At 37.9% G+C, this 20463-nt stretch overlaps 1 protein-coding gene across 10 annotated transcripts in view; it reads right to left on the bottom strand.

Moving 5' to 3' along the window:
- DENND5A (DENN domain containing 5A) overlaps positions 1–20463 on the bottom strand; it is a 70537-nt gene that overhangs the window by 23178 nt on the left and 26896 nt on the right. For 6 of the 10 annotated variants that reach the window (XM_062619800.1, XM_062619806.1, XM_062619804.1 and 3 more), the window contains 6 exons: positions 17197–17384; positions 8249–8566; positions 5842–6057; positions 4024–4258; positions 3368–3518; positions 2574–2667 (listed from right to left, as the gene is read on the bottom strand). In XM_062619800.1, coding sequence (XP_062475784.1) covers positions 2574–2667; positions 3368–3518; positions 4024–4258; positions 5842–6057; positions 8249–8566; positions 17197–17384 — 1202 coding nt within the window. Of the gene's footprint in view, positions 1–377; positions 486–626; positions 657–681; positions 922–2573; positions 2668–3367; positions 3519–4023; positions 4259–5841; positions 6058–8248; positions 8567–17196; positions 17385–20463 lie in introns of those variants that run through there. The other 4 variants (XM_062619811.1, XM_062619809.1, XM_062619810.1 and 1 more) reach the window with 4 other exon arrangements.

Raw genomic sequence — 20463 nt, 5'->3', positions numbered from 1 at the left:
ATTCACAACTTACTTTCTCGGGCAACCCATTCCAGTGCCTCACCACCCTTACAGTAAAGAACTTCTTCTTCCTTACATCCAATCTAAACTTCCCCTGTCAAAGTTTTAACCCATTACCCCTTGTCCTATCACTACAGTCCCTAATGAAGAGTCCCTCCCCAGCATCCTTATAGGCCCCCTTCAGATACTGGAAGGCTGCTATGAGGTCTCCACTCAGCCTATCCACGCAGATAAATTTGTCAAACACAGTACAATCTTTGTAGAGGGAAAACCACACCTTCTCTATCAGCCTTTTACTAAAGAGCTATGATATATACATTTAATTATGCATCTTTATCCAGGACTATGATCACAGTCACATTGTGCATTGGACATACCAGATAACGCTCTGACACAGATTTTATAGAGGGCATGAAGGGCCAATCATGCTGGTCCCAGACTAAACATAACTGCAACGGAAGTTCTGACATGGAAAATTCCAGGTGCTGGCAGGACAAGTTGGTAGCAAAAAGCCAAGCAGACCATGCAAAGTGAAAAGTGGTAAGCACATAAGAAGTAATAAAAGCATGCAAAACAGAAAAGGAAGAGAGTGAAGACATAACACAATGCAGAACTCCCAAGCATTCAACATAAAAATAAATTCATAAGTAATGAATCTGAAAGGAAAAAAGAAAAGATGGGGTTTAGTCATTGAATTGGTTTAAACTCTGCCCTCCACTGGGCACAAATATTTGCAAGTTAAAAACCACTAAGCTTCAATTCCACAGACTTTTGTTGGCTGCCCCAAAGCTTCGATATGTCTACAACTCACAACACTGCACTTTGAAACCACTGCCTCCTCCTCAGCCTGATCCCCAGTGTTCATCTCAGATTGGCCTCCTCCCCATTCTTTCACACTGAATAGGAAAGTCAGTGGATCACCTGGGAGAGGGGTTCAATGTTCAGTCAGTATTATGAAATCAAAAAGGTACTGCATACAACCCTGAAACACCAGTACAGATTAATCTGGCAGTTAATCTGTATTTGTAATTCTTTTTCCTCACAGATTATTTGCCTTGTGTGACAGAATAATTCCTACAGGATAATCAACTTATGAAGGATCAGTTAAAAAAACAAAACAAAAGCCCCCAGAGACTAGAGGTAGACTTTTGCCTTTGTGATTACCTAATTGATATCTCAGGAGGTCACGCGCTAAACATCGTAAGTGTTAAAAGCAATAATGATGTTACAAATCAACTATTCTTCACTTCTGTTACTTCTAAGTAAAAAGTACTTTAGAGTTATTTGAGCATAGAGAACATGTCAAAGCCAGAAACTACTCATAGGTGGGTTTTTATTATGCAGGCATTCTTCTGTTACATGGTTATGAATGACATAGATAACACTATACTTCAACAAATTTCAAGAAACCAGTGAGAAAATTCTGGAAATTAGTACATTGGAAAAACAATTAAACTCATCACTACATTAAAGAATGAACTGGACAGGCAAAGATATTTGATTTCAACAGCACTATCCTAAAAGACACAAGACTATAAAATTCCAAATGAAGCTTTTCTGAAGATATTTAACAAGGCAAGAGAATATTGTCTTCAATGAAAAACATACATTAAACAAAAGTAAAGCTTTGGGTTACTAAACAAAAAAAAATAATAATTCTGATATTTTAAACCAGATTATTTTCAAAATTACCCATAAAATCAACACCTGGTATAACAGTTTGCAGTCTGTATCATACGAATTAGAAACTGTACTGTAATTAGTTCACATCACCCAGATCTTTCAAAATCTCTTCACCACAAACAATAACTGTCAGCTATAGTAACTGTCATTAGAGAAATTATCAGTTCAGAAGGTGGCCAAACCAGCACCAGCCTGGGCTGTGTAAAGGCAGACACAAATCTGACAGTATGGATGGGGTTTACATTCCCACCTTAGTATGAGGTTGTGTGTCAATATGCCATCTTAAGAATTTCTTTACGATCTACAGAGAAAAGCCAGGCAACTCCAAAAGGCAATGCTTTTGATTTTAGGATTAAATTAATCACTCTCTGGAGGTGATTCTCTTTTCTCCATCAAATACACAAAAGCAGCCCAGGGTGACTAATTTATTTAGAAACAGGAAATAGATGACTAAAAACTTAAGTTTAATTTCTCCTTCCTCCCCTCCCTTATATTAAAAAAAAGCCAACAAAACACCCAAACAAAAAAACACCAAACAAAAAAAACACCAAACAAAAAACCAAAACCAAACCCACTCAAAACACAATGACAAATGAAAATAAACCACCCCACAAAATTTTAAAGCATGTGAGAACGTTTTCAGGGAACTCTCCCTGTACATGGGATGAAATAATTTTGTCCTGAGAGGGGGTAAAAATGGCTTAACTTTAGAATAGGCAAACTAAGAAATTCTGATCTGATAAGGACTTTCACTTGTATTAAATACATATAAGGGAGAGCAGAGATGGACTGCAAGTAACTGTCTAGACATTTCATAAGTGTTACAGAGCATTATTCAGGCAATTAAGGGGGGGAAAAAAATCACATCTCTATAGCTGAACGATTTTCACCTCTCTCTGATCATTGTCAAGACGCAAGTGCTCTGTGTGTTGCTTCTGTCTGTCCTTCCGTCTCCACTGTGCAGGAGCATTTCTCTTTGTCCACCTACAGACAGAAGAATATTATTAAACAAATGTCAAGAGTGAGGTGAAGGGCAGTGGTGAAAATAAGTTTCTATCTTATTGTATGTTGAAGATTTTGACGTTAATTACATCAGACAAAGTGCAACTGCAAATACACACAAAAGAATCTCTGTAGAAGAATCCAACGTGAGGCAACCAAAGCATTTAAAAAAAACAGAACATGTTTACTTGCTTTGTATTTTTCTATTCCTTTGTGATATATATTTGCAGTTTACACCACCTTCTTCTTCCTTCAAAGTTTTTATAAGAAGATATCCTAAAATATTTGCTTGGTCTTAACTGAGATCAAGTAAGGAGATATGCTTTCACATCAACAGTAATTAAAAGTAACGCAAAATATAACAATTTTAACCTCAAACTTAATAGGGCTTTCTTAACTAAATTTGCTTCTGGAAGTTCAGAAAAGAGAAAGAAAAGAGCAGAGGGAAAAAGGGGAAAAACAGCAGGGAAAAAAAGGAAAAGGAGAGGAAAATAAGGAAAAGAAGAGGGGGGAAAAAAATAAAAATCAAGAGAAATAACAAAAAACCCTTCAAATACAACCCACCCACATCATCTGATTTGTGCTCACAAAAAGATACCGGATTTGCTTTCTAATATCTCTGTTTTAGTACCATTCCATAGACCTTGCAAAGATCCAGCACCTGTTGTCCTAGCTTACTCACTTGTTGCTTGCTGGTCCAATGGATAAAACATCAGACTGAAGCTTGGGAAAAAATCCAAGCTCGTATTTCCCTTGTCCAATTTTCATGTCCAGTAAGTGTGGGTGGACTGCCGTGTGATCTATTTTTGCTAGCCTTAATTCAATAGATTTCTCTGAAACAGTAAGAAAGATTTTTTTTTAAAGGTGTCTTAATCAGACAAGTATCTATAATCACACATCCTCAACTAAAAGCAGATGTCAAATTTAAGAAAGGGGGTGAAAGTTTCTTAGTGACCCAACAGGTACAACAGTACAAGAGTGCATTTAAAAAAAAAGAAAAAAAAAAGAAGAAAAAAAAAAAAAAGCAAAGAATTGCCACCAAAAGGAGAAAAACATTTATCCTCTTTAAGCTCAAATATTTTTCACACATAGCATGCAGGAAAACAGCTGAGTTCAATTAAACTTTACATTAATTTCATCTCACACCTCAGCTTCCAATATAACATTTAGTTTCCCCCTTAAAACTTTATACCTCAGCTTTTTCGGTCCTTTCATTTGGGCTTGTTTTGGGGTTTTTTTGAGGCTTCAAAGCATGAATCGTTACTTAATGTTTACCACAAACAGCACTGATTTAGTTGTATTTTCTTCAGTGTCAAGAAAGTGGCTTATTACTCTTACCAGCCTCATCAATGGTTGTGCACTTTTGATACATGGATGTTCGCAGAGTTGGTGTCCTAACGTTTAGCAGCCTAATTTTATCCACTCTGGAATCAAATACTCTCAAAACAGGGTCTTTATCATCTTCATCATGGCACATAATCTTATTGTCAATAAAAGATGCAAACATCTGGGTCTCCAGGAATCTTGAGAGGAAAGGCAAGTAAGGTTCAGGCTGGTCCGACAAGAAAGATGCCTAACAGACAAGATGAGATAAGAGAGTTTGGGAATCTTCAGAGAGATACATCCACCAAAAGCACCAATTTTGCTAATCAATGACATTTTATAGATCTCTGGTGCCACTTAAAGCCGAGTTTTATTACACATGTCAAGTCTACCTCAGAAGCATTCTATATGAAATCTCCAGCTTCACAACAATCACCTATTATATAGCACACCAATTATTTAACTGTGATTTTAGTATTTACTTAATTTTCAAAAAATTTCAACAGAATCCCAGCTAACCACAGCAACAGTACCACAAGTGTGGATATTATGTACTTCTGACTGGACTCATAGTCTACAACATTGATGAGAATCTTTTCATATGATTTGATGGAAATCAGATTAACGCTTTAGCAGGCAATGCTACAACATAATCTTCATCCCCGTGAACTATCCTGCTGACAAATACCTGATCTCCAGTAAAGAAGACAGTAGTAAAATCTGAAGAACTGGGTCTTATGTTTCCCTAGAATAGAGCTAGGAAAACATTTGGTACACATGTACGTAAGTGTCATGTGAAGTGAAACAAAGGGGTGCAAAATCACAAAATGGAATACAGAAACCTTTAGAATTAGATTTAAGTAATGTTAAGTTTGATGGCTTTGTAACAGTAGCAATGGAAAATTACTGAGGTGCATGATACATAGAGGAAAAAAATAAGAGTACAGCTGGAGAACATACTGAGAATTCTCACAAGATGTCGTTATAGTTGTGACATAGTTTAAGAAAAACAGTCTAGAAGAACAGGACACAGGGATAAGGAGTATCTGGGAACCGCAGATGTCCAGGATGGGCTGCAGTTAAACTAACTGATAAGTAGGAGGATAGGAGGATTATTATGTCTCTGGTCCTAACAAAACAAACTGGTAATGAGCATCTACTGCGCATGCTTCAAAGGCTGCCAGAAGTGATGAAGATTGTTGGAAGAAGTAAACGACCCTCAGAGACCACCACCACAATTCAGTACGCACGCGGGGAACTTTCTGGAAAATGATGTAATCCATACGTAGCCTCATGAATATGTACGTATGCCCAGCGGCTATAAAAGGACGGCTTGTGTGGCAATGGGGAGACACACGTTAGGAGGAGCTATCCCCCCTGTCTCCCTGCGCCGCGATAAAGAATACCTGCTTGACAGCTTGAAAACTTTGTTGGCAAGTTTGTTCCTGAAGTTTTCTCCGAATCAGAAGTCATGGTTTTATTAACATATTCAGAAAATTACTCTAGTTAAAAAAATAAAACAAAGTATTTTCACTAGTGATATTAATGTCTAACCTGTATATCAACGTTGAAGTGAGGCTTCCTAAGCTATTTTTCTACAGCAAACTGTACTTTACTACACTATCCTTAAAAGCATATCCTTATCCCTCTAAGCATGTGTATGCATGCATTCTTCCACGTACATTACGTGACATTTTTGGGGAACACTGAAATTTAAGGAAGAAAGTACAATTTTGAGAGTACCGTTTTTCATTTTATGGCTGAATAAACAGAGTCTTAGGTTTGAGTACTGTTTTAGTCCTTAAATTCACATAGCTTCTTATTACAACTTACTTTATCAAAGTTCTGCATCTGCTCCCTGTTTGTAAACCAAGATTCCTTGTCCTGACTGGGTTGAATAACAAATACTTCATAATCTGCAAACATCTGTGTAAAGCGGTTGGCAAAAACTTCACGAATTTGAATGTTCAGCTGGTAAATCTTGAATTCTTCTTCATCGCACTGAATTTTAAGATCCTTTTTGCTGCTGGTCTCCTCTCGTACCTCCAACTGAGAATGTAAGAGAACACACAAAACATTTGTATTGTTGCTTTGTGAGGTATTCCTGATATACAAGCTCTTAATCTGCCACTCAGCTCTCAAGTCAACATTCCAATAAAGAATTAAAAAAAAAAAAAAATTAGTTTCAAGCACTGTAATAAAACAACATCAAATAAATCTAGAAAAAAAAACACACTCTGTCTATAAAAGTTCTAATTTCAATAATAAACTATAACCTACTTTAACACTAAAAAGGATAGATAACAACCATACACATGCCCTGTATGCCATACACTTGATTTACTTTATTCTACCCTTGAATCACCTGCATAGGCTTTTTAGTGGTTTTTACTACCCCTGCATATTAAGCAAATACATATTTCTGTCTGGTGTAATACAAGCCCAGGTTTAGTACTGTTACAGTTTAATACCTACCAACTTTCAAATGAAGATAGAAATGCACAGTAAAAAGAAGCCATGCATGTCTAGTAGCTAATGTCCTGTAACTTCAGTCTTCAACAATGTAATGCACAATTCACCACTACACAGACCAGAGTAATTTTAACTGAAAATGCATTATATTTCATTAAACACATGGGCTAAGATTTATGAAAACAGCATTAAGAGATTCAGATATTCAGTTCATGTTAGGTTTGATAGGAATTGGGTATTTAGGGAAAAAAAACAAACCAAAACCAAGCCACAAGCATTCATGCACTAGTTTGAATACACATTTAAAACCCCTGCCTTCGTTAATTATTATAAGAGGCACCGCCACACATAATTGACATAATATCCAGAGCTTACAACATCTGCACAATGATGCAGTTGCTGCAGCTGTCCCATGCTTCTCAAAGCACCTTGGTTATAGCAGTCTAAGGCTGGCTATAAATAGCATCATATAGCCATGCTCCCTGCTAAAGAGTGCTCTGCTATTCAGCCATTTCTTCTAGCTGCCTCTCATAAGTAGCACTTGGCATCTATACATTCTTCATTAATTGGGTATTTGGCATTAAGCAGATTTTTTAATTACATATTTTTTGAAAATTTTGACAGTTACAACCTATACACTCCTATCATCATAAAAAAGGCTAGTAAAACGGGATTTTTACTGCTATAGAAAAGAGTAGAAAAGGCTTGAATGTGCAAAAATTAAAAAGACCTGTACTTTTCCCATTACTTCCCAATCCATTCAGCAAAGGAGCCAATGTTTCTTTGCAATTTTCCCCTCAACAAGAATAAAACAAGGCAAAAGAAAAACCTGAGAAGAGGAACACAGCTGATCTGAGCATCAAATCCGGTCTAGTAACCAAATGCTCCTTCTTGTAACCACCCTGCAGCTCCCTCCCCACAAAGAAGCTCTCCAGCCGATCGCAGGTCACACAATTTCTATCTATTTGGCACCACCTGTAGCCCAAGTTACAGGGTAGGAATCAGACTCAGCAATGAAGACCTGGTCAAGATAATTTAAACATGCAAGAAATAAAACCTTAGTTTGCTGAGAAAATCTTCACTGCATTCCACAAAGGCTCAAAAAACCCACAGTGGACTTTCAGGCAATATCTTTTATGAAAAAGGGCCACAACTTTTTTCCCCAATTCTGACTGCCAAAAAAAAAAAAATCTAACCAGGGTCACCATGAGCTGTGCACATCCACTTGCTGGGAATCAGACACTAATGCAATTTAAAGTATTAACCAGAAAAAAGCATCATAGCATCCCTCTGGCAAACATAAAGAAGCAAAATTATACATACGCTACATACATATTCTACATACAGAATGGTGTAGAATATACATATTCTACCTCTTCCTACAGAAAGATACCTACAGAAACCAAAATTGGATCCTAACTTCAGGATTATGTGGATGCCAGTTTTAGCCATGTAAATAGTAGGACAGTGGTGTACATTTAGAATAAATCTTAAAACCAAGAATAAACAAGGCAAGATGATTTTTAAAACACATTACCTTGGCAAAAAAACACTTGGGAGGATAGCCAAAGGTCTCCATAGATGATGTGGGATTAAACCCCACCCCTCTCTCCCCCACAAGCTTGCCCTTGTCTCTCAGATGTTCACAAGGTTTGTGAACATGTTAACATAAAGTTCTTTCTGGTGAAGACAAACAATGTCTTTGAACCATGACTTCAGACAACCTACTACTGAAGGTCCAGAGAGTGCAGATACCTTCATAGCTTACCTTTTCGAGACTCACACCTGTTCTTTTAACAAGTGCTTGGAGTCTTGCAATAGTCTCATTTTCCTTTAGCAGCTCATAGGAATTCAAAGGTGATCCTGCTATGTTCCCATTTCTTTTATCAGAAACCAGGTCACATGTTCTGAGGCTCTTAATCTTGGAGGCACTTTCACTGCAGTGAAGGTTTCCCTCAGGTGGAATTCCAAAAGCCATTAGTATCTCTGAAATTTCCTGAATGAACTCAAGTTTATTTGGGAATTGGGGTAGGTCTTCTGGCAGCTCGATGAAATGGTTGTCTATATCCACAAAGCACAGGTTAGCCTGGGATTTAATTTAGAAAAGGATACTAAGCATAAGGGTCATATTTTTACTCACCTTTGGATTTTGTGCTTATTAAAAGATTCAAATTGCATCTGAATCAAAAAAACAAAAGAAACAAATTGCATTTGTTTGGTTATTCTGTAAAACACACTTGCCCCAATCATAACTGAACCACTCAGCTGACTTTGAGAAAAGCAGCATAAGGCCTACACTTCCAGGTTTTTCAAGAAGGTAACTAAGAAAGAAATTAATTTTAAAGTTGTTTACTAGGTACAAAAGAGATTGTAGTACATATGAGGTACAGATGGGTGATTTTTTCATACACATACAGTTAGATTTTAACTTAAGGATATTTGCAATACTACTTCATACACATGCATACAACTGCCTGTTTCTCAGATTATCAGTCCACACTTCTAAGAGGTTTGGCGAATTCCATTCTAAAAGGTGTACTGATATTGCAGAACATTGCAGAAGCTGCAATAGTTACCTTCTCTTTTCTGTAAGCAACTTGAGAACTAATGCAGTTCCTCAAACAAGCTGAGAAGTTTGTTACCGAGGAAAAAAAAATAATTGAACTAGTTTCAATTCTGTTTCCCTGTTCTCATTTTACATCAAAAAAAAAAAAAAAGGAAAACCACCTATGTGGTTTCCACAGCAACATCAAAAGAAGCTATGTTCAAGGTTTACCTCACCCCACATTGCAAAATCTGTATCAAACGGTTTCAACATTACATAATCACATACATTAAAGTAACAACCCTATTCATGTGTGAAATCAGCTTTGAAAATTAAGTATACAAAAGAAACATTGCTTTCCTGTAGAAGCATTTCAGTTTTTCTTCACTGCAGAATTAGCATGGGCTGCCACTTGTCTGTTTAGCCTTCTCTATACAAAATCCCTTCACCCAGATTACAGGGTACTTTCAACCTAACTTCATCGCATTATTCTAGGAGGCACATCTGAACTCAGGTCTCACTATGGCTTTGCAGCAAAAATACGTATCAAGTCATGAGAGCTAACAGAACTCCAGCTACTTCTTATGATTCACTAAGTGCAGAAGGATGGAAGCACTTTCACAATTTAATAGGAAAAAAACAATTGGAAGAGATTAACCTCACACGGAATCAGTGATGCCAGAAATTTGAGCAATGTACAAAAGCAGCAAATCAGTAAGGACCAAGTAATTCCGGTAGGATTTTGCTGTGGGACTGATCATAAGCAGACTAGGATAAGTTGTGTAAAGTAAATCACAAACTGAATTAGGTGTTGCAAATGCACCCAAAGTCAATAAATACAACTGAGAGCTTGATTCTGAAACAGCTTCTGGTGCACCCTGTAAGAAGTTTCTTATTTTTAAAAGAGGGCAGGTGTCATTGTTCAGCTTTCCCCAGTATCAAACTGCCCAAACACAGCAGGTGGAGTGTGTATCTACCTAACAAGGCAGCTCCAGTGGTAGGGCAGGGATGCACACAGAGTGAGTGCGTCTTCTCATTCAAAGGAACACTTGGCACAAAGGGACAGCATGTACACAAGTACTCTCATGTTTCAAGTAAGCACCTGAATTTAGGAGTAAGATTCCCATTATGCACATGTTCCATGATAATTAGAAGTCAAGACAGCTAATGTTTATCAGGAACACTCTAAGCGCTTCAAGACATGAGAGAAGTAAAGCCTTGAAACAAGGCACAATGCCTATCAGTCAGTGCTAAGGGAAAAACTAAAACTATTTTTCACAAGCAGTCTGCAAAATGGCAAGACAGACTCATTAAGAAACTCTACAAACAGTTTAACTGTATTACTTCCTTTAATTCAATTTTCCTTATTCTTTGGATCATCTTACCTTAGCACAGATTCTGCAGAAAACATCACCCTTAAGCTTAGTTGTATCTATAAATTGCTTGGCCAAAAAGTAGCTAAACATTAACCTTACAGGTGTAGAGATTCTAGTCTTCACACCAAAAATAAACTCCTTGCCAATGAAGAAAAAGACAAATTTAATGGTTGCTGAAATTCCTTATAACTATCTGGGCTCATCTGGGTAATTCTTCCAACAGTCAAATATCTCTTCTGCAGAGTTTCTCTTTAAGAGCAATACACACAGTTTAAACTCTCTAAGTCACTGATGATGATGGCTTATCAGCCACTTACTATCGTATTTCCCAGAATCTGCCCTATATAGAAGAGAAAAATCAGTATGTTAGTGCACACTCTAAAGGGTGTAAAGAAAATTTCTGGAGACACTACACTTATTGAGCGCCTGGTTTTCAACACATAAGGTAGAGGATTACCCAGAGCAGCCTAAGCAAATGAGACTTAGTAGATGGCTTTCGCCTTTTTTAACTCAGGGAGACTGAGGTCATCCTCAAGGATTGCATAAGCACTTCGGAAAAGGCCATGTTCCCCAAGGAACAAAAATGGCAAAGACACCTTACTTCACAAGCCCTTCAACAGGTATCAAAAGAACACTTTCCTGTGAAACTGAAATCCCAAGTAAATAAATCCCCAGTAACAGACACCAAAACACTAAATCTCACAACACTGCTATACTACAGATCCAACAGAAGAGAATACCAGTAAGGGCCCCCCCCTTAAAAGGCAAGAGAAATGAAATGACACTTTTTATTAAATGGTGGCTACCCAAAGCATTTTGCATTATAGGAACTAGAGAAGTATATAAAGTAGAAAAATAAAGGAGTTCTTTGATCACAAGGTTTTAGTTATTTTGTTTCTAGAGGCAGCACCACTGAATGAGCTGTGAATTGTTGACAATGCTGTTTGTGTCTGTGGACATACGGATCACGATTTTACACATACAAAATTAAATAAAAGACAAGCTACTTGGCAACATGTGTAAGTAGAGAAGAAGAATATACTTAAATCAGTCGCCTGGTATTTCAGGTCTCTGGAACAGACAAATATTCTTTATTCCTTCCTGAAGTATCAGTTTTCTGACCAAAAGGAAACCTCACATAGTTATGCACCACTTTAATAGCAGACTGTTACAAGACAGAACACATAACATCATCACACAATAAAACATTCTTCTGAGACACTACACCAAGGAACAAGAGTGACACATCATAATGTAAAATCTTTCTTCTCATAAACCGTTATCATCACAAATAATGGGGTGTCCAGGTGAACGTTTGACAAACCTTAGAAATGTGGATGCAAGTCAGTCAATGATCATGTCTGATACCAAAGCCTGGTCCCCTGAGGTCAACAGCACAACCTTCCACTGGCTCAGTGGGGTGTGGACTACACTCATCAATTCCAGAGGCAGAAGACAATTGCAATTCTTTAGTTTGACCTCAAGTACAATAAGAGCCAAACCCACACACAGATCTAGCAAGGCCTGCATCAAACCCATATCCTTCCTTTCAGCTCTGTTCAAAAATGTAGAAGGAAATACTTTAGGTTCTGCCCAAAGGATGTCTAAGGAGGAAGTAACATTCACTAATAATAAGGTCCCACCCCACTGACATCCTAAAGAAAAAATATGCTTTATTTTAAACATTAATATATGGTATGCATACATGGTATGCAAACAGATACCTAGAGCAATTCAGAACAGTTAGTTCTGATAGCACAATCACCACCACTTCAATTCTCTGTGCAGCCCCAGTGCTTAAGGTATAGGTCATATATGGGTTTTCAAATGCCCTCTTAGATGGTCAGACTGAAACATGGCTCTGAGTTAAGGATTCTGCTTGAACACAGCACTGAAAAACTAAAACCCTCTCATCAGCAGCATGTGTCACCTTTGTGCATTAGGTCCCAACCTTGCAAATAACCACCCACTTCACTTAACACACAGAAAACATGGATATATAGATTTATACACATACAACTGGCTTTTGGAAAGTGTGTTTACATTGGTCCTAAATTCTAAAGGATGCTCCTGTGCATTCCTGTAAGCAAATAGTGACCTTCTGCATTTATTCTCAGCATTACTGTTCTCCTGCCAACCCAGGATTTGTGATTGAGAATAATTTACAGCTCCAGCTTTCAGTAACATGAATTTTACTCCTCAAGTGGCTGTTTAACATTGAAATACAGGAAAACATAACACTGAAGTCTGTCAATAAATGTACAGTATTATCAAGGTTTTATCAAACCAGCAGAAAGCCTGAGAATGCATACAAAGCAGCAATTATCTTTTAAAGTAACTATTTTGGTCACTCTGGCCTAAACGTATTGGCATCAATATATCTTCCTTATCTTCTAAAGCAACGTACAAAAATAAAAACCCCTCAAAATTTGTTAAGATTTAGCACTGAATAACATCTTTAATGGTTGAAATAAAAATACTGAGAATATATATTTCTTATGCTAGCAAAGAGCTGGATTTCAGCTTTTAAAATCTTTCAACTTTTCTAAATGAAAAAGCTTTTAGACCCAAGCCCCTTGAGATGACTTCATTAAAAACAAGCTTTTATAATGAAATGCTACTTTTGTTTGATTTAACCAGTGCTGGAAGATTCTGTGTTGCTTATTTTCACTCAAAATATTTTTAATTTCCCCCATTCTCTTGCATTACAGAGTGGCAAGATGCACATACAAATCCAATAGCATGAAATGGCCCAGATTAACTTGCTTGTTGAAAATACATTGCTACAGCACTGCAAAAGTTTCTTTAAAAGGAAATTCAAAAGACACATCAAAAAAGCAATCTTATTTTAGTACTTGCTGAGTTTATGATCTGCAAGAAAGCTCATTTAACCATTTTTTGATCAATTTTACCGATAAACAAACCACACTTGCCAGCAACATCTGAAACATGTTCTTCCCTTCCCCTTTGATTTCTGCAGCACCTTACTCTAAGCACCACTTCTCACATGCTTCCCTTTTCTCTTCGAGTTCCTTACAATCCTCTGATGCAGCCACCAGCAAAACCACAAGGATGCTCAGACATACAAAAAGAGCCCTCCGCAAAATAAGAGCAAGATTAACTTTTAAGTGCACTGTTATCATTGACATGTACAAGAAACTCAACCCTACAGTAAGCTTCCAGCCTCTGTTACAATTTTACTGGGCCAGTCAGGTTTTCAAGTAACTGGTGAACTTCAATGAACTCCCCATCAGCACTGTTTTCTGATGTACCCAACAGATAGTCTAAACTACTTATGCAGTAGACGTTCACTGAAGATTTTAATCATCATCTGACAAAGCACCAACTTCCAGAATTCAGCTGGGTTTCCATGCTCCCATGGTAAAACATTCCCTTAAAGCACCAGATGTGACCAAAATATGGGAGACTGCCACCACAAACAAACTAAACCAAGCCTTATGATATGTATGTGCAAGACTTAAACCACACCTGAGTTAGGAGAGATAGTATTTTCACATATATTAGCCTAAAACACTTTGATCAAGGCAAGTCAGTCTTTTAAAAGCATCATCATAAAACCACAATCGAGAATTCTACAGTGACATCAAGGCATCCTTCCACAATGCCCTTCAACTGAGAAGTACTAACCAGATTTTCTGCCAGAGCTCATTTTTGGCCCTTGCCTAAATAGATATTGCCTTCTTTAACAGCAGCTGTCCCATGCATCCAGGCAAACAGATTAGCAACACAGATGCAGTCCATACAGCTTCAAGACAGCGGAACTCAGAATAAATTAAAATATAGAATAGGTCTTTATTTTTTTGTGGCAAGGGAGGAAAATTCTGATACTTACTGTAGCTACGAATCAGGACTTGGAAATTAAGATCCTCATATAACCCTGATGATTTCGTAAAGGATCACATACATCCCAAACTTCAGAGATAAACAATATAAAATATTAACATCCCTTTTGTTAGTTATGATAAATCTGTCTTTACACAAATAATAAGATTCCACATGCCCTCTTCTGCTGTTCTACAACAACACATATTATGCATGTTCCTATAGGTCAGGAATTAAGTGTACAGCTTCTCTGGCTCTTTAAGGGGAGGGTACCTGAAAGCCTAATCATAAAGCAAAGCTGGTCTGAGATGAACCTGTAATCTGCAGTGTTAACTATATTAAAGCTGACTGATTAAATTAATAATATCAGAAATACTGACACTGACCAATTATTTCACTTAATGAGACCAGCATGCACTTTGAATTCTGCTTTACTTTTAAGACGGTAATTTTACTTCTTGTTGCAACAGTAGTAAACCCCCTACAATGAAAATCTCAGCAATAGTGAGCTCCTGTCTACTTTGCTTCTCAGATAAGCAAATCTATTGGTAGGGGATAACTCCTTAGTCATCTTTGAAGTCTCCAGCACATTTTCAAGTCTTTTTCTATGCCACAGCTACATTCCCAGCCTGTAGTGCTACGGACTTTAACAGTTCATAAGAAACCCTACTCAGCAATGACTGTCAAGAGGATTTCTCAAACTAAGTCATACTTACTGTGTTCAAAGTTTTAAGAGCCCACTCTTTGAATAAGAGAGAGAAAATCTGAAGGTTTGGAAGGGTAAGTTTAGTCCTGCAGCAAGTTCCATTACATGGGTACATTGCTGCTGATATCCCAGACCTGTATGCCCTCCCCTCCCTGCCCTCAGACAATTCTGATCTCTGTAGATCAAAAATCTACTACTCCACCCCCCCATAAAAGGCTTTCTGAAAAGCAAAATGTAAATTAAGGTGTCAGATTATGTTTTAAATATCACTTTGATTTAATTTTTAACCTTTAAAATAAGACCAACTGCCTTTTTTTAAACCTCCAAGGTAAGCTGATAAATCTCTTCAAAAGAATTTACCCTTTAAATAATTGAAATTCCTATTTGAAACTAAAACATGTTTATTTAGTTGGAAGTATTACAGTGATTTTAAAATTAGGAAATTCTTTACAAAAGGAGGACAATCTTTTAGAAGCTTGTTATAATAATGAAAACATCCATAACGTGCATATCCACACATGCATTTTACTTCACCAACTAGTCTCTCTAAAAAGTACACTAATCATATTAATTAGGCCTGTCAGGACATGAAATTTTGTAAAAATGTAGTAAGCCAACGCAATAAACTGCTTTCATAGCAGGAATATACACTAACCTGTTAGAAATTGTGCCATTGGAGGGGAAAAAGAAATTAAAAAGAGGGGAAAAGAAAGAAATCAAGAGATTAAACACTTTATTTTTCATAGGAAAAGTAGCAGAGTTTGAAGAGAAGTTTTCCTTTGAACTTGCCAGGAAAAACAAATTAAAACTATTAGCATACGGATTTGCAAAAAAGAGCAATGTTGGCATGGTGACCAGACTGGAGGTTCACAAAAATACCATCTTTACTTTCATGCAGCTTTTCTAGGATTTTTTCTTTTTTTTGCATCAAGCTTTGTTGCAGCGCTGCCCGATAATGAAAATCACAACCACCAGCACAGAATCCTCTGCCTGCCATACTTCTGCTTTTCCAGCAACCTAAATGATAATAGAAGAAAACAGACAACCAGGGAAAATGGCAGACCAGAGAACGCTTTTTCTACCATGGCGCTTCCATGTAAACCATGGGTGTTTCACATGGTTTACACAGTCCTCCCCTGCAAAGTTACACCTACGAGAAAGCAGACTCCAGCAGGGCCCAGAGCTGCCTTGTTCCTTCCAAGCACTTGCTTCCTTCCCACAAGGCTACCTAATAGTGACATCTAGCTTCTTGACAACAGCTAACCAGACCAATACATAACACCTAACATTTTCTACATACAAAAGCAAATAAACCATTCAATGGTGCTCAATGAGAGAAGTCATTCAGATGACCGATGGAACTGCCTCACAAGCTAGACAGACACGTCACCTGATATACTTCCCAAGGGTGGTTACTGGCTCCTGCAGACATTTCTTTTGCTACCTCAGGTAGTGCTCAACAACTCTTGGTCCCCTGATCCTCACAATCAGCTCTTAAACTCTCTCTTGGCTCATCCCTATAAAGAATATCCGTGAACAGTGGGATAAAGTAAATAAAAACAACCTCTAAGCAGTCTGAACGCAGTCCCAGCCCCATGTATGAGTTGCAGAACCTCTACAGACCATTTGTTTCTCCCTTTTACAGTGGCTGGTGTTAACAGAGCCTCACTACAAGGGAAGACCTCCAATCAGCACCAGTTAGCTCAAGTATACGCTGACATTTTTCTGCACACTGAAGTGTGCATTCTAGAAGAAAATTCAAAACACTTTTGGTACAGACAACTGACAGGGTCCACGTATGCCAACCCCAACTTAGAAATGGAATGCAGGGAAATTCAGCCTAATCCCCGGTAGTCAGGAGCCAGCACAGTACAGCACTAAAGCCAGTTGAGCTTTCACTCGGCACCATGCAGAAGCGGCTGTAGGGCCTTTTGGCCACAGCTGGTGAATTCACACTGCACTTTCTTGCATCTCCTAGCATTACAGGGCTAGGCCTTGCTGCAGAAAAATGTTCTTTCTGTAACGCTGCTGTAAAATTAGTTTATCAGAGCATACAATTTCCAAAATGGGTTTATTTATCTACTTCACCAGATTTTCTCCAGCATCTCAAAAAAATAAACTAACGGCTATTCTGAGTCAGCAAGAACTGCACAATGTCTGTTAGAGTTAGCACTAGTATTTTGGCTCATTTCTCACTTCCTTCATAGTCATGTACAATATTTAATCAACCAAGACAAGCTCCTCACCTCTTGAGGAAGTTCCAGCTTAGACCTGTCATCCAGCCCATTAGAATGCAAACCCATGAGATAAGGAACAGGAGCATCTAGAAAATGAAGGAGGGATGCTGGAAGGATAGGAACATACACATGCTGCCACTGAAATGGAAACATCAGTGCTGTGATGGTCTCTGCCACAGTCATCAGTCTCTGATAATCTGAAAAAGATCAAGAAACAAAAAATATTTTTTTCTTTCACAAACATTTTTAAGTAAATTAAGTTAAAGAAATGAAAGCTTGTTTTAAAACAGAAGCCACAAACCCCAGTGCTAATTGAGCAGCATCCTGATGAAAGCCCAGACTTCTACACCCAAGCACATTTTGCTGAAACAACTAAGAGAGCTCAACACAAACTAGGTCAGTCTACAAGTCATATGGAAATGAGCAAATTGAGCCTTAGCATCCACTAAGTCACCTTCTGCTACCTATACCAGGGTTACCAGGAACACCAGTTTGAGTATGGAAGCAGTACTGTAATCAGCTAAGAAATACATCAGAAATGATTTCTTTTCTCTGTGCTTATGGCTTTCTATGGAATCCTTGGATGAAACCCAAGGCATCTGGTGTCTCTCAGATAAACATTTTTTAAGGGCATGTTTAAATGGCTATAAAGCATGCTGTACAGTAGCCAACCAACAATGTGACTGAAATAACTGTGCACAAAATAAAAAGCATCAGCTTCATTTACCCTTTCCAATGTATGACTGAAGTCTCAGTTCAATGTAAAAACAACTCATCTCCCAGAACTGAACAACAGTGCTAAATGCACCTATGCAACATGCGCACAAGAAGATCTTTTTATTCAGCAGCTGGTGGCTAGAGCAGTTAACACTGCAGTATGCCAGACCAACACCTCACCCTCCTCTTTTATACTGCAGGATCATTTTTAACATTTTTGATACCTATGCACCACAAAGGAGAAGGCAACACCAGACGACCTGAGTGTGTGGTCTAACACAACTGCTGAAACATTCAGACTGCTTTCAAGCTGCCAGGCTGGAAAGAGTATAGAATGAGCTCACAAAACTAAGACAATTTCTACCTTCAGTCAAGCTATAAATGTAATACAGCCTGGAAACACAGGATGCCTTTTTCATGATACTCAAGCAAGATTCCATTCCAGTCAGGAAAGAGTGGGGGAAACACGAACAAGGAAAAAAAAATGTACACACATATTCTCCATATGTGTGCTGGGGAGGGGTGTATGCATGTCTTTTCCTAACATGTTCATAGAACTACAGACACAATGAAATTGGAAAAGATACTTGAACGCATAGGTTCAGGTGTTGAGGTTTCTGAAGCCCTTGAACACTGCTGAAGAGTGCAGATGAAAACTGCAAGAGTAACAACTTTCAAAACAAATGCCCTAGAGAAAAACTAAGCTCACCTGTGCACTTTCTAAGGTTATGGCTTTAATTCTATCCTTTGACCTCTCAGACTTTAGAGAGCAGAAGACAGGGACAAGAAATTCAGCTCCTGGTGTTTTTGTTTTAGGGCAAAGTTGCAGAGTTTGGAGGTCTGCAAAGAGTCCCACAACCCAAGAGGAACCCAGCACAGGTTTTGCTACCATCAGTCATAATCCTGCAATCTAGGCTTTTGATTTTTCTTTTCAGATCTTGCTCTGCTGGCAGAAAAGATTAGGAGCCTTTAGTCAAAACAAGCAAAAATAAATAGCTTAAACAGTTTACAAAGTTTCTGCCAAAAGCTTAGTTGGACTGAAACACGTTACAGAACAAACAACGAACATCACCAGGAGTACTCCCCTATTCTGCCTGCACACCAGTTTCTGCCTCCACAGGTACTTACTGGTTTGCAGCTTTAATCACAGCCTGACTGCAAAAAAAAGTGATGAATTAATGATAAGCTTTGTGAAAAATCCGTTCCATACTCTATTTTCTTAATCTTTAAAAGGAACTTTAAATGTAGCCATAGATATACAAACACACCATCTGGTTTGTACTCAGCTTGCTCATTTGAAAGAGCAAGTCTCAAGATAGAAACAGTGTTTTCCTACTACACAAAACTGTCTAATCCTGCTGGCTACTTCAAATACAACTTATCCCTCTGTCATTAACCTAACTTTAGTATTACCCTTTCAAATTAACTACAAAGTAACAATAATTCAGAATTTCTATCCACTCAGCAGCTACCTTCTCCAACCAGGTTTATCTGCAAATGCAGTTCTCTGATCCTGGATATCCACTTAGCTTAAGCCATTCCCAACAGTCTGGCCTGCATGGTTGCAGCCTGCAAGTAACAATAACTACTTTCTGCAGGCTTTATGCATGTCAGGACCAGGTGGCAAAAGGCATGGACAAAGTCAAGCAGCCTGCAAACATAAATCAAACTAGCGTTAAATATTTTCTTATACCTATCCTGAGAGAGTATGGAATATTTCTTTACTTTTTCTAAAGAAGCAAGCAGCACACTTAGTACCAGGGTATTACATAAGATTTAAAAATAATAACAACAAAAACCTTAAAAGAGGGAAGAAGTGCTTCAGTAGTGGTCTTGCTCTCAGTTTTAAAACCAGAATATACTAATTCTGGTGCAAATAACAAAGTCTTTTGGCCTTGTAGTGTACTGGTAGTGTACAACGTAGGGCACTGGTAGGGAAAAATGACATACCATTACTGCACTGTTAGTTTGGAAAGTATTTAGCTGCTCACTGTGCAAGGAAAAGAAAATCCACTATACCTTAACATGGCCACTTAATAACACCAAAAACGGCTGATTTGTTCTTCTAACCAGTTACTGGAGGTAAAATACCTTATCCCTTAAAGCATGTATGAGAAGTTAGTTACACCAGTATTTATCTATATTTAGTATACCTAGACATTTTTGTTGATCTGTAAAAAGCAAGTAAATCCAGGAAAAAGAAGAATTAAGGAGTCTCAGGACTGGAAAGAGAGCAGCAGGATGGGAGGAAGGTTGCAGCTCGAAGAACCACGATTCCATCTATTCTCACATTCTATCAGCAAGAAGTCTATCAAGTGCCTACAGAAATTCTCTGACTTGGCCAAATTTAAAACCATTACATGATTACATTCTGGAATATGTTTTTCCTTCTCATCATCTTACTTCATGGATCACAATGAAATACTGTTGTATTTGGCAAGTAATTTCCATTCCACATGCAATTTCCATATTCTGCTTTAAGGCAGAGAGTTGCCCCTACAGTGGCAGACTATTACCACAGACAAGTCTAGCTAGGCATCTTCAAGAAGTATATGGATA

The sequence above is a fragment of the Pezoporus occidentalis genome, unplaced genomic scaffold (assembly GCF_034315485.1).
Source record: "Pezoporus occidentalis ecotype Australia unplaced genomic scaffold, CSIRO_AGI_Poc_V1 ctg214, whole genome shotgun sequence".
Lineage (NCBI taxonomy): Eukaryota > Metazoa > Chordata > Aves > Psittaciformes > Psittacidae > Pezoporus > Pezoporus occidentalis.
The sequence above is the reverse complement of the archived record's forward strand: the minus strand, read 5'-3'. Positions and strand labels throughout refer to the sequence as shown.